Source organism: Eucalyptus grandis, chromosome 3 (assembly GCF_016545825.1).
Source record: "Eucalyptus grandis isolate ANBG69807.140 chromosome 3, ASM1654582v1, whole genome shotgun sequence".
NCBI classification, from domain to species: domain Eukaryota; kingdom Viridiplantae; phylum Streptophyta; class Magnoliopsida; order Myrtales; family Myrtaceae; genus Eucalyptus; species Eucalyptus grandis.
This window is the reverse complement of record NC_052614.1, coordinates 24,043,787-24,059,076: the sequence shown is the minus strand read 5'-3', so window position 1 is coordinate 24,059,076 and position 15,290 is coordinate 24,043,787. Positions and strand designations below refer to the sequence as shown.

General features: G+C 40.4%; 1 protein-coding gene across 1 annotated transcript; it reads left to right on the top strand.

Annotated features, from left to right (window-relative positions):
- The first annotated feature begins 8,991 nt into the window (after positions 1-8,991).
- Positions 8,992-12,894, top strand: LOC104437076 (probable indole-3-pyruvate monooxygenase YUCCA4). The gene is made up of 4 exons (XM_010049956.3): positions 8,992-9,981; positions 10,308-10,556; positions 10,665-10,787; positions 12,087-12,894. Exons 1-4 carry the CDS (start codon positions 9,319-9,321, stop codon positions 12,312-12,314), a joined length of 1,263 nt encoding a protein of 420 aa, XP_010048258.1. The 5' UTR covers positions 8,992-9,318; the 3' UTR covers positions 12,315-12,894.
- Positions 12,895-15,290: the final 2,396 nt, after the last annotated feature.

The following is a 15,290-nucleotide window of genomic DNA, read 5'->3' as shown; positions in this document are numbered from 1 at the left end:
TTTTTTAATGTTTGAATAATATATAAGCAATCTTTTTACTTAATTTAAAGTGTAAACAAACATGCTCTTAACTCGCGCTTTGTGCCAAATGTTTCTTTCTTGATCTTGGACCCATATAGTCAAGTCGGCTTGTCTAATTTCAATTTATGAAGACAATGTAATGTTTTTAGATCATGATTAGGTCAAGGCAATCACGCCTTGTAGATGATCATGCTTGCTTAGTGATTGAATCTATCAACCACATTATTGGTCACACTTGACTCATTCTATATAGATATATTTTTCAGCTTAGTTTCCATTTTTTCCCTTTACCTCTTATTCATCATATCCGTCGCTATAAGTTTGACTCTCCTATTTAATAATATATCTCTCGCATATCACAGGTCATTCGAAATAGCCACACATAATTAATTAGACAATTTCATTTTTAATTGAAAGCTTTTTATTTATTAGACAATTTCAACATGTTGGTCAATTGAAGATGTAAAGCCAATAGCTCCATTTGTTCCACCCCATGTAAATATTCCTATTAGGCCTAACATGCCGATTAATTTTGATATTCTATGACAACCAATGTTACCACCAATGGGGTAAAATTGCCAATCGAATCCACAATTGACCCTAACATAATTTGTTGAAAATGTTCAACAACAATTGGGCTTGGGTGAGATATTATCATACATGTTCATAGGAAACCACATCTTGAATGGGTTGATAACCATCTTTTTCTAGAGGCTTTAAAATTCCTAAATTTTCCATTTATTGGCAAGGATGAATAATCAACCATTAAGCAATACCCTAACAAATGAGTTTTTAAGACTTAGGTTATTTCCTTTGTCTTTGGCAAAAATTGCTTTTACATGGTACAATAATTTATCACCTAATTTAGCGTGTAATTGAGCAGAGATGGAAACACAATTTTATTCTTAATTTTGTAGAACCACATGTATCAATTGTTGATTTGGCCATACTTGATTAATACAACAACAATCCAATCAATTAATTTGTTACTCGATTCAAAAAAATTAGAAATAGATATCTTACTTCACTCTTAGAGAAAGAATTCACAAATTTTGCTTTCAATGTATTAAAGAAAGATTCAAAGGTCAACAAGAGTTTCTATGGATGAGCGACGGGGTAAGTACACTAGAAGTGCTAAAAGTTGTGTATGACGCTTACTTTGGTGTCAAAAGTTTATTTTGGATAACTTAAGTGTCAACAAATTTGAAAAATGATCATTTTAGTGCCAATATCGATCTAATTGATTGAAAATCTGACATCGCACTTTTTTATTAATTTTTGAAGCTGACGTGGCTCATCGGAAAGTATAGTCAGCATCCAAACAACAAAACAATGCCATTTGGTGTCTTTCCCCCAAGTAAGAACCCTAAATTCCAAAATTGAGAGAGAGAGAGAGAGAGAGAGAGAGAGAGAGAGAGAGAGAGAGAGAGAGCATGGGCTTCCTCCTCGTCTTCTTCCCTAAAAACAACACCCTAGCATAGTAGTGACACTAGCAACGACACCAGCAATGGCACCTTTGACCCCCCCTTCTTCCTCCTCCTTCTCCGCCCTTGCCTCCTATTCTTCCCACCACTTCTTGCTTGAGCAATAACCTCAGCCTCTCCTCACTCACCTGGTCGAGCAACTATGATGGTGGCCGAGCTATGGTGGTCGAGCAACGACGGGTGAACAACAGTGGCCGAGCGACAACTTGTGAAAGACAAAGAAACCCTAATTTCAGTCCCCATATGAGTTATACGGCATCGTTTTAGTGAGGCTGTCCACATATGACAGCAAAACGACATTGTTTCTTAATAAGGATGGAAAACGATGTCATTTAAAAGTTACCACAACTTTTTTTTTAAATATATATATATATATATATAAAAGTCACGTAATTAATTTAGTCGGAATCTCTCGCCAATGGCACCAAAGTGATTGTTTTTTTTTTTTTTTCCGATTTGATACTTAAGTGATCCGACGGAAACTTTTGGCACTAGAGAGAGCTCCATACACAAATTTTGGCATTTTTAGTGTACTTTCCTCGATAAGCAACTACTCAAGGATAGACTTAAAGACTTTACACAAAACATGACTTTATTGGAAAAATATGAGTCAGAGGATGAATCTGACCAAAATGAAAATATTACAATTGTTGTGGCAAAAGTGGTGCTCAACAAGCCTTATGTTTGTTGATCCTTAGAACCTGCCAAGAAAAAAGAAGCAATGATACTAGGGCAAATGGCACTCAAGTATACTCGTTCTATATTGATAAATTGGACATAATTTTCGACTTACTTTTGAAAGATGGCCTAATTAAATTAACTGGAGGCCAAGTAATTTGAAGTTAGGAAGATTTAGTAAACAAAAAATATTGTAAGTTTCACCATTCATGGAGCCATAAATTTAATTGTATTGTTCTCAAAAAGACAATTCAAGAGGCAATTTGGTGGGGGAAAATAAAATTTGCCAATGACATGGGGATACACGATGATTCTTGATTATCTAATTTCAAGAATTGAATGATCGATAAATCATTCAATTCTTTTAAAAGGGAGCATATGTTTACACGAAAAGGTGACCAATTTTTTGTTATTATTGGCAAGTGATGGATTTAGTTGATGAGAATAGAGTCTGATCATAGATGGATAGAATTATCAATAGTGTGAAGAGAATCGATAACTTGCTAGTAAAGTCATCAACGATACATAACGTGCAAGTTATCGACGAGAAGTTGATTGATGAAGTTATTGATATTAACAAGCAATCAATATGAGGATAACTACTAGTTGGTTATTTGTATTGAACTGCTATTCTAGGATTATTGTAACTTCTTAATGATAAATATTGTTAGATAATAAGAAATCATAGAGTAACTTCTTGTGGATAATGTAACTTTGTAAGTACTAGAAAGTTATTTATTTATTTAGACTTAATAACCACTTTATGCAACTATCTTTAGAGGGTTTTAAATACCCCCAAGTGTGCTCACTATGAGTCTCTTGACCATCATAACAAAAACCCATTATCTTTTATCAATGCAAATTTTCAATAATCTTTAATTTACGGTTCTTAACTTTAGTCTTAAAACTCTCATCATCAACTAAATTCTGGTGAAGTGTTCTTTAGTCATTGTCCTATTATTGATTAAATTCCGACAGAATATGTGACCCATTGATACTCCTATACAAATCACTACAAACCTGTCTCTTTCTGAAAAAATTCAAAGGACGAATTTCGATGGAACATCAATTACTAAATTCCGACGAAAAACTGCACTACCGGATGTAGCAAAAGAGTCATCTAAGGAGAAAAAGGAAAGGAAAGAGCATCACACGAAGAGTCAACTTGAACATTAGGCTAAAAAAACAAAAACCTGAACATGGAACCCAAAGTAGAGTTGATAGAGTTGACTAATAAATGTCCTTGAACAGTGAATGTTGGAAAATGATAAACGAAAGCCATTACAAACGAAAAGCACCCCCAATTATTGCTCTCAGAATTCAATGATCTCCAACTAAATATCTGCCTATATATTCCATGAAGATCTCAACCTTAGATCTTGTTGTTCTCTAACCCTAGCTAGACTCTCTCTCCCTCTCCCTGTCTCTGTCTCTGTCTCTGTCTCTTTTTTCTCTCTCTCTCTCTCTCTCTCTTTTTCTCTCTCTCTCTCTGGGTGCCTCCTTCCTAGATCCCATGTCCACGCATATCATTTATGATTGCGGTTGTTTCGTATTCTCATATGTCATAATACGTTCATTGACTAAACCATCTTTGCAAGATGTTCTGCTCATTCTTATTTTCATCGACTGCTAGCTTTTCTGTTCTTTCTTGTCTCTCCGGTGTTCCGTGGGTTCTTGACATGTTCGAGCCCGAGCACTTACAAAAACTAGATGCCCTAAGGATCTGATGGAGCTGGCACTTACAATGAATATGGCATTACACAACAGAACTTATCAGCTGGAACTTCTGTTTGTTTATTTCGTTTCGTTAGAGGAAACGGAGTGAACAGCACACCATGCATGCATGAGAAGTCCAGACTTAGTTGTATATCGTTTACTAAGCATATTTTAATATGTATCGCCAGGAACATTGAATAGGCTCATCATGCCACCAATGCATAAGTAAAGCCATGCATTTACAACGCACTAATGATATGTTGGCTTCATATCTTGCTTCGTGGACTAGTTTTTGAAATGAAATTGATCTGGCATTACAAAATAATTTATGACCTTGTCTGTTTCTATTATAAAATAAAGACAGGTTCCTTATTGTTATTGCCATCCTACGTCCTCTGCTAAGTACGGACTTTCAAATTCCGTTTTTGTTACAGAGGAAATAAGAGCACATGCGTTGTGCATTGTATAGGAGAAATGACCGCGTGGAGTCATGGACCTCATCTATTAACTATTTCGAGGGTTCAGACATAGTTGAGCTTCCATATAATAAGGATATCTCGCCTGCATTTTTTATATCCACTGTCTTGGATCACAGGTTCAAGTTCTGGAGCTTGAAACTCTTCTTGTTTTGTATTACGAACATTTGGTACTGAGGGAGGAGGTTGAATTGGAACAGACACTGGCCATGATGATGAGGTGGCTCTGCAATATGTAAACTACATATGCCAATCAATTCGGCACGACTTGTTCCCTGCCTTATTTTTTTTTAGCAAATGAAGATGTACTTGCATTTCAAGATTTAATTAAATTGGTTCTTTTCCCAGGAACTTTCCTCAATTAATGGTTTTTAATATTTCAACTATTTTCCATCAAAAATTAAGTTAATTTTCAAAAAAATCAAACATGAGCCAACTGTGCTCGGGCCGATGCTCACTCCTAACTTATCCAAACTCTAAAGTGTATCACCAAACATATGAGTTTGCAAAACATGTACCAAAGATTGATCCTTTGGGGGGAAAGGGGAAAAGAAAACATCTCTATTAGTCTTATCACATCCGTAAATGGGTCAGAACTCTGAATTTCATCTTCGTGATCTCTACTGCCTCGTTGGAGGGATTATCCTCCTCGTTCACCAATTTAATCACCTAATGCATAGAATTAGAATGACTTCGTTGTTTGACTGATGATCGTTGGTGGTCAAAACATCTGCATCGCTGAAAAACCCGCAAGAAGTCCCTCAAGACTTCAACAGTCCTCCAATTTTGTTGTCTCAACAGCGGAAGGCCGGCACTTCCACTATAAGTGGTATGATGGAGTGTCAGCAAACCCATCTGTACGCATTTCTTCTTCAACATCTTGTATGTTGAATTCTCCTTCATTTTTTGTCCTGAGGGAATTTTTCAACTTGCCCTCCCTGTGTCATGTACAGGACCTCCAACTCTTGATGCCCTAGTGGGGTGGATCTAACATGGTAAACCCACCCATGTATGTTGGCCACAATATCGTAAGCTGGCGAAAACCATCTACAGCATAGCACATGGAAGAAAATCTCATTGCAATCAGGCATTATCTAGCATGATGTTGATGATTTTATCAGAAATACCAAACTCATTAACAGCTCTCACTATTTTGGTAACCACATCTTGAGAATTGCTCGAAAATGTTATATTTGTCACTGTAAGAGCTCAGTAATATAATTCTCATTTCTCTTTGATCCAAAGGACGTGTCTATATAGTATGTGTACTTCATAAGGTCACCCCATAAAACAGATATAGAAGAGGGTAAAAAAATTCTGGTCGATAGTATATGCAGCAATGAGACCTTTCTCTTTGTATAATGACTTGTAATTTCTAATGTTCGTCGTTTGCAAAACGGGCATAAGCTGACGTTGTAAAGCCGTTTGCAAGAATTGGACCAAGCGGTAATCTTCGGTGAACCCGAATGGTTGCTCGACGGCAAGATAATGATATACAAGCTCCCGTTTATACATCGCCTTGTCGCACATGAACAATGTGGCGTTGTACTTGAAAAGCTCCCCGCAGCCCTAGACGTCTCTTCCTAATGTCGGCACTGGTGCCTCCTCAAGTCGCTTGTCCCACTTGCTAAATTTTCCATTTAAACAATGCCACATATAATGCAAATCGCCTTTCGGACACGATTGTTATCTATCTTGAGAAAAAATATCTTCCAAACACCGAACGTTCTTCTCCACGAAACCAATGCCCAATTACGGTAGGATGTTCTTTGGGAGTCTGTTTGTCCTCCTGAGAAGCGTCTTGGCATGGACTAAATTCTGGTGTTTGCCCCTGCAATTCCTCCCAATCATCGAGTCTGTCGTCCAATTCGTTTTTCACGGGGGCAGAGACAACGCGAGTACCTTGTTATCGAGGAATTCACTTAAAGAGTAAAGTAGCCATCCTCGTTCTTTCGCCGCCAGGGGGTGAAGTGAAGACCTTGATCATAGAATTTGAAGCAAGGCCAGATACATCGGACTTTGCCCGCTTTCCGGCTTAAACCGATCCAAGCATGTTAGTTTGTTAACTTTAGCTCTAAGCTTTTACTCTCTCGACTTACTACCCTACGTTACGACTCGGCAATGGCAGTTTCCGTCAGTCATCCTTTAAACTCAATAAGTTAGAAATGCCCTCCATCCTCCCTTATCTGACCCGATTCGAACGTATCGGACATCTGTTTCCTTTCAAACCAAACGTCATCTAAGAAACAGCCACTTGATTCCCTGTCTCTCTCGTCGCCTACTAAAATAATTCTGAGTATCCAAGTAGAGATTGTGGAAAATCCTGAGAGGGTGAGCTCCCGGATTAATCTAAGGAAAAGGACATTAAAGCATGTATAGAGGTGGGAAACAAGGATAGCAACGGGAATGATTGTGAAGTTGATCTTTCGGTCTCCACGACAGTATATCTGGGGGGAGTTCTGGTTGCATGTATGGGGAGCCTAATGGGCCAAATTTATAAATAAACAAAACAAAACAATTAAATAAATATATAAATAAATAAACAAATATTTTTGTGGCCCTCCTAAAATGTTTCATTATCCCATTTTTGGCATCGATGTAGCCCACTTCTTTGCTCCTTGGACATGTACTCATGATTGCTTCTTTAACTGTCAATTCCACAAGGAAAGGAAGGAACTTCTCCAACTTGCCTCTTCTATATGAATTTTTGGATTGCGTTGTCATGAGGTAATCTAAACATCAAGAGCACCTTTTTGTCATTGTTAGTGGAGATGGCATCATTTTTTTTTCTATCGTACCGATATCCACAGAGAAGAATTACCAATCAACAATCACCTCTGATATCAGATATTTGAATTTGTGAGTGGAATTGATTTCCAAATGAAAGTGTGAACTAATAAGTTGTGAGCCAATTTAATACCATCATGGTCCTTGGATCCCGACAACCTTCTTTGCCTGAGTTTGATGGATGGCTTGGCTTCTCTGATACCATTAGCTTTCTTGTTCACTTTCAACTTCACACATGGAAGTTGATTTGAGCGAACGGAAACGATGATGCAGATCGCATCCCCCAAGCTCCGGCGACGCTTGGTAATTTTCTTGCTAGCCACGGTCGACCATTTTCCACCGGGCAACCTTATCACCTCCCCGCCGCTCCCATCCTTCCAGCGATGTAAACGACGCGCCGGTTTGCATGAATATAACGTCCAAAAACGCTCTGGGCGGTGCCCTTCTGGACATACAGTTGCCAAATTCTCCGTTGTTTATTCCCTTAGAGCAGGATGTGATTATCGAGACATTTCATTTTCTCAACCTTTACTTGAAAGGGAAAAACAACTACGTCCTTGTCCTCTCTTCCACCTAAAAAGATCAACCGACAACCTCATATGCTGTCTACTCTCCCTAACCACATTCGACTCAACGAATTTTTGGAGAGGATTAATGTCAGCTCTGACTTGGTATGCATGTAGATGAACACATGCCCATTTGAAGAATAGATTAAAGACATAACCTAAGCCTAAAAAGAGCAAATAATGTTTTCGACTTAAAAAGGAGCGACAGCTCTGGAGGTCGGAACACGAGACCTTTTGCTCTAATATCGCGTTCACTCATAGTGAACGTGATTGATTACCCTCATCCGCTGCACACCCAACATTACCCAGTTATCATAGCTCGAAGATCTCTACGTTCCGGTCTCCCAAAAGAATGGCATTGTACTTGGACACGAGTTTTCATTTTCCATCGCTTTTTTAGAATGTTTTATCCACATGTGTTGGACTTAACGTGTATGTTCTTCAGCCTTGCATCCACTCTCCTGCTCTCATGCAGGGGAACATCAACAGTAAAAAAAAAAAAAAAAAAAAAAAAGAAGAAGAAGTCTCACAAGAAATCAGATGCATATTCTAACTTTTGAGATGTTAAGAACTAAAGGGTGAATGAATATCTTCTCTCTTTTCGAAAAGGGCACATTTTCCCTCCGGCAATGAGGGGTCGCTAATCATCTCCCACTCGGTCTTTTTCCTCGATGGGATGGGCGGCTGGGCAGCCCTAATTTTGTGACAAACCTTAATGACATTGAGGCTTGTGGTCTCACCGTGCCAAGTGGGACAGATAATGACGTTCTAATGCTATCTTGTAATCATGGGTGTAATATCAAATAGCCCTAAAGGCAATCTCTGTCCCTATTTGAGTATGATGATGCAACTTTATCAGTATATTACGACCCATCTTTTAAATTTTGAAGGAAAAGATTATCCCAAGCCCCCCAAAAAAAGAAGGAGAAGAAGGTATTTTAGAAAAAGTGAAAAAGAGAATCATAGCAGTGTAGCCCAATAAAAAAAATTGTATTTTTATATCTCCATCTTTTTTTTTTGGCCCATTGTCTACTCCAGTCTACAAAGACCCTGCGGGCCTTGAGGGAGGAGGAGGAGAACCAAATCCTTTTCTTAACCTTCACGCCTCCATTTACACCTTTCTCTCTCTCTCTCTCTCTCTCTCACTGCAAATTAACTGCCATTTTTTCGAAAAACCAAAAGAAAAACACAGAGAGAGTGAGGGAGATAGAGGTCTTTCTCACTCACCTCTCACTTCTCATTTCCCCCACCTCTCCTCTGCTTTTCTCTGCATTTATATTCCTTCTTAGCTCGGAGAGAAAACCCCCACTGCCCCCCTGACATTCGCTCCTCTCAATTGACTTCCCTCTCTTTCCACTCTCTCGCAGACTCTCTCTCTCTCATCTCCTCTTTAAATACCCACTTCATCCCACTTCAGGAATTCCTCTCAAAGAAAACAGAGCATTACAGAACCAAGAAACAGGGGAAGCATCGAAGAGAGCCACTGAACAGAGTCTCCTCTCTCTCTCTCTCTCTCTCTCTCTCGCTCGCTCGCTCGCTCGCTTCACCTTCCCCATCCATTTCTTGGTTTTCTTGTAAAAAGAAACAAACATGGGTTCGGTTTCTTGCGGAGACCAAGAACTGGAAGACAACCAAAGAACGGACCAGCCTCTGTTCGTGGAAGTGGAAGGGCCCATCATCGTCGGCGCAGGGCCCTCCGGCCTTGCCGTCTCGGCCTGCCTCTCCGAGCACGGAGTCCCTTCCCTCATCCTGGAGAAAAGCGACTGCATCGCCTCCCTCTGGCAAAAATGGACCTACGATCGCCTCAAGCTCCACCTGCCCAAGCGGTTCTGCGAGCTCCCTCTCCTCCGCTTCCCTAAAAACTTTCCAAAGTACCCGACGAAGCAGCAGTTCGTCTCCTACCTGGAGTCCTACGCTTCGCACTTCAAGATCGAGCCCATCTTCAATCAGACGGTCCAGAGCGCCGAGTTCGACGAGTCTTGCGGGCTGTGGAGGGTCCGTACCCGGGAGGGGCTCGAGCGCAGGTCGAGGTGGCTCGTGGTGGCCACGGGGGAGAATGCCGAGCCGGCGACGCCGGACGTGGACGGGCTCGAGAGGTTCCAGGGGCGGGTCGTCCACACGAGCCGGTACAAGTCGGGGTTGGAGTTCGAGGGCGAGCGGGTGTTGGTGGTAGGCTGCGGCAATTCCGGTATGGAGGTCAGCTTGGACCTGTGCAGGAGCAATGCCATTCCTCACATGGTGGTTCGCAGCACTGTAAAGTCCTCTCTCAACACTCTCTCTCTCTCTCTCTCTCTCTCTCTCCACAGTCTCAATTAAATATTCATAATCTCTTTTGTCATTTCATCACTTAATTCCCTTGACCGCTGACCCATACGATATGAATTATCTTTCTTCTTTCTTCTTCCCCATAAAAGAAAGAATCATTAAATTTTCTCCTGATTCGGTTACCTGGGGACGCTCCAAAGTGTATTTTTTTTTTTTTTTTGCTTTTCCTTTCAATCTTCCTTGTGGCCTAATCGCAATCATCGTCAATATAATTTGGTGGGATGACGTTGACCGTGCTTCTTCCTGCTAATCAGGTACATGTCCTGCCCAGAGAAATGCTTGGGCTCTCAACGTTTGGAGTGGCCATGGCGCTGCTCAAATGGCTCCCTCTAAGATTAGTGGACAAGATCCTCCTCCTGATTGCCAACATCACCTTGGGCAACACCGACCGGTTGGGCCTCCGGCGGCCCAAGACCGGGCCGCTCGAGCTCAAGAACGTCACCGGAAAGACCCCCGTCCTCGACGTCGGCGCCCTGGCGCAGATAAAGTCCGGCAAAATCAAGGTAACAAAGCGCGCGGAGTCATTAATCCAAGCTTCTCCATTTGCTATTTACGCTGATGGCATGAGTAGAGAGTGCTAATTCAAATTATGGTTTGTTCTTCCTTCTTAGGTGGTGAAAGAAGTGAAGAAGATAACTAAGAATGGGGCCAAGTTCCTGGATGGGCAGGAGGAGAAGTTTGATTCTATAATCTTGGCAACTGGGTACAAGAGCAATGTCTCTAGTTGGCTCAAGGTGAGGCAGACTTCATTCATTTTTATTTTTGATTTTTTATATTGTGAATAGTTACAAAGTTTTGGTTAGTTTTTAGTTCTATCTTATATGAATCACCTGTCACTCTCTTTCGCTTGGAGACATACAAGACAGAAGGAGAGACCTCCGGATCTCTCCGTTTCTCCATGCAAAGAAAAGAGAAAACAAAAGGGTGGGAAAAAGGACAAAGAAATTAGGGTTTGGGGCTTATGCCCGGGTTAAAATTCCCTTTGCTGAACGATCTTTCTTGTGAAGATGACAAAACTGTATTCTCTGTGCCCCATCCATGATGCGTTGCTATCATGACATCGTGTATTCAGTGTGCGTATATTAGCGGAATCATAGTCTAGAGGGGGCCCCCCCTCCCTTCATTTTAAAATTCGATTCCCATTTATTTTAAAATATTTTTCGACATCATATTTTCCTAGTTTAAGCCAGAAATGTCTGGGATTGCAATTTGCGATGTCTCTCTTGCATCTTCCATTATGATGATTAGACATTTAATTGCTGGGGGGTGATGTTGCTTCTTATGGCTAACGAGCAAGATTGACCATTGGTGATTTGTGATGGTTCTTGTATCACGCTTAATGCCTGATTGACATCTAAACTAGGGGTGGTAATTAGTGCTTCTTCTTATGGCTAACAAGCAAGATTGACCCACAATCTTTGTTTCGCCCGTTGTGGTTAGCTATGTCTCTAGCATCTTGCTTTATGTCGGTTAACGTATAATTAGGCATGGCAATTAGGGTTGCTTCTTATGGCTAACAAGCAAAGTTTGACCCAAAATCTTTGCTTCACCCATTGCGAGCACATCACTGCCATTTTTCATTTTTCTATTTTGGCGACCTTGATTACATTTGCAACATTTTACACTTATTGATAACTAATGGATCTATAGCATCATACTCTAGAGGTCTCGAGTTCGTTCCGGTCGCAATCACTGAGCCTGCGGGAGGTCTTTTCTTGATTTGTAATTTGGCTTATTAGGGCTAAGCAAAATATAGTCTATGAAGTAGTTAACCAATATCTGACCAAAAAAAAAAAAAAAAAAAGTAGTTAACCAACTTGTGGGGGGGGATTAATTAAGACGAGAGAACTTGACCTCGACCAGCAAATTTGAAAACGGTATTAAAGAATAAATTACTTGAATGGATTGTTTTCCTTATCATTTGGCACCAAAATTGAATTGAGTATAAATTTACTGTTGTTTGAGTTTTTTAATCATGTGATTTTGTATTGTTCAAGTTGATTGATGTACTCAATTTTCATTTTTTTGCGCAGGGGGGTGATTTCTTTACCAAGGAAGGTATGCCCAAGACACCATTTCCGAATGGTTGGAAAGGGGATGACGGGCTGTACACCGTCGGATTCACGAGGAGAGGCATCCTCGGGACGGGCTGTGATGCGATCAAGATTGCCGGAGACATCGCCGATCAGTGGAGATCAAGCGTCAAGGAAAGCAACCAAGATCTGCATAATTCCCACATTATCCACCTCCAAAAATCATGATCGACCGACCCCAAAAATTTAACAAGAAGAAAAAAAAGACAAAAACAGAAGAAAATTACTTGAACTTCCTGAAAAAGGCCAAAGAAAAAAGAAAGAAAGAAGAAACCATGCCATATGGAGCAACGCCGGAGTCAAGCTAGGGTTTGGCGAGTTTGTATTTATTCTTCCCTTAGGCTTGAGCTTTCCCCTTTTTTTTTGGCCCTTTTTTCGTCGTCTCTTATCTTGCTACATTCGGTTCTTGCTGTAAATACTCCAATTTTGCTAGCTCTGTCTGTATTTTTGTCCACCTTATGTGATCCGAAAAAAGAGAAGTGTTTGAGCGATTTCTGCAGCCTGTGCACCATGGAATGGGGTTTGGTCCAGATTAAAGAGAGGAGCATGCAAGGCTTCCATCACCATGAAAGCGCTCGTTCGCAAAGTAGTACTGTTGCTGCACGTGCCTTCGCTGACAGAGAAAGCCTTTTATACGCTACGACGACCGAAAGGGAGACGAAGGCCAAATGCTTCTGCATCCAAAATCCGATATCTCCTTGCTAGCTGGGCCGATCAGGTCTCCCGCTAAAGGAAGCTCCGGATCAGGGCTCTTAATGAGATGATAAGCATGTTGAAATATATTGGACATTGAGGGTGTGTTTAGTTTGAGTGAAAGAATTTATGCCAAATTATTTTTTGGGATTTTCAGTTGTGGTTTGTTGAAAGTAATCAGTTAACTGAAAATCATTTTCAGTCCAGAAATATCTATATGCTTAAAGTTGGGAAAAAAAATTCTATAACTTAGAAAGGAGAAAATGTTTTCCTGAAAATATTTTTTTTATCATGAAATTTTCTCTAAATGAATGCATCCTGGAGTTCGGGAAATTTGCTGCTGCTAGGGTTTTGTGACCAAATTCTAGAAGGATAATTGCTCCCATTGACTGCTTCGAATTGTTGCATGCTTGAGTGATTAGTTGAACGAAATGGCACTTTTTCGTTTCTTGGGTCATTACTTTGCGAATCAAATAACTTCATATATCATCGTATTGACAGTCGTATTTTTGATGACGTCGTCGAACATGACATCATGACGAAGTATTAGATTATAATGCTTTGTGACATCATTAAAGAACAATAAAATAAATTATCACCGTTCTCATGATGGGATTCTTCACATCATTTGAGACAAGCTCCCTTGTATATGGAGAGCTCTACTATATCAATGCATAAAAATTGGCGGGGAGACGAGCTCCATTATAATTAAAGTCTACTTAGTACTCTCATCTGCCCTACCTTTGAATTGCCCACACACTTCGTCTGTAATTTAATGGCACTATGATTGCCAGCCGCCGGTACGAGAAAAAAACTTTGCACGTTCTATAAATCATGCGAACCATGACTACCTGGACCACCGATGCCGCACGATCAACAGCCCCGATGAGCTCGATCATCAACACGATCCATCGGTTGGCAAGACTCGTTGTTCGCAACACTCTCGGGGCCGGACGCTTTTTGCATTCGACTCCCGACCCAACATCTTTACACTCTCAAAGCGCAAAATGCAAAGGGCTCCTCATCATGGTCCTAAGTTCTCGCATTTTCTGTGGACAAAAAGAATTCCCCTAACGTCCGTGAATCCCGGATGTACTAGCGCCCGAGGTAACACGAGAAAGGAAACTGTGCGAATTTGTTGCCTTGCTCTGCTCGTGCAGCTCAGATTGCCTAAAGTTGTAGAAAAGCCATGCAGTGAGGTATCCCCTCCAACATCACTTCAAGCCGTGAACTATCACCAAGACGGAAACTCGGTGCCCCTCGCTGAAAGGAACCTCTCCTCCAAGCTTTCCCAACTGTTCGGGGAACGACTGTGCCCACAGTAATCATTGCTCCGAATTAGGTTCGACGCAGCAGAGCTCTGCAGCTGCGAGGGAGAAAAGAGGAGAGAGAGAGAGAGAGAGAGAGAAGGGATGGGGATCGTACGTGCGGCGTCCAAGTTAGGTTCTGGGTTTTTTCTTTCTCTCTTTTCGTAATGTTAGGTTCGTGCATGCAGGCCACATGGCACATATAATCCGTCGATTGAAGGATTCTAATTAAGTTTTCGTGGACTGAAGTCGAAGGAAAACATGGCCGTCGGGTGACGTCGAAACTGGGCGAGTTTGAGATGGTCTTTAGGCTAAAAATGGGGTAACTTCATTGGGAAACTTCAATGCTGTTTCTTTCTGATCTTCTGCTACATAGCGGGCTAAAAATTGGCTTTTCTGTTGGCTTCACTCGATCTTTGATTCCTGCCTCAGGCGTTCTATCACTTCTGTTTGTGATGATTTCATAATGGTGTTTTTTTAAGTAAAACGTTTTGCCAATACAGAATCGACTCAACTTATCTGATAGAGATTGAAACGTGCAATTTGAATAATACTTGAGTTCCAAGATGTTTGTGATCTCGAGAATGTAAATATAATCAGCTACTCTAGAATATTGCCAAGTCCAATTTTAGTTGCCTTGGGAAAATTCATGCTAAGATTGTAGAGGAAAGGTTTACACCATGTCCAAACGGTTGGAGTTTACTTTGGGGAAGGCGTTTAATTTCAGTAGCCTTGGGAAAAAGAGCATCCTCTGAGGAAGATGTGGCTCAACCTTGTAAGCCTTTTTTTTTGGGAATTGAGAAAAATTAAGGGCTATGGGAAGAAAATTACTTAAAATTAGAGTTAGTGTCATAAAAAAATTTCAAATTGATATACCTGTAATAATACCAAAAATCCCAATTAGAACATTCATGAGAAATTTACTTTCTATTAGCTTCTGTAAAATAGGATTAAAATCATAAAAAAACCCTAAACTAGTATACTCATAACAAAGGAAACGCAAAATCCTAAATTGATATATCCATTAACTGTCACATGTAATCAGCTTAGTAATTTGATGATAAAATTTAACGAAAAGTAATAATATGTTATAGGAATATCAGTTTGTGATTTTTTGTAATTTATAAATTATTTTTTGGTAAAT

Excerpts from the sequence above, each read along its gene's own strand:
- LOC104437076 (XM_010049956.3), top strand. The coding sequence starts at position 9,319 with ATGGGTTCGGTTTCTTGCGGAGACCAAGAACTGGAAGACAACCAAAGA. Across the intron at positions 10,557-10,664 it reads TAAAGTCCGGCAAAATCAAG|GTGGTGAAAGAAGTGAAGAA; the intron begins GTAACAAAGCGC and ends CTTCCTTCTTAG. Across the intron at positions 10,788-12,086 it reads ATGTCTCTAGTTGGCTCAAG|GGGGGTGATTTCTTTACCAA; the intron begins GTGAGGCAGACT and ends TTTTTTGCGCAG.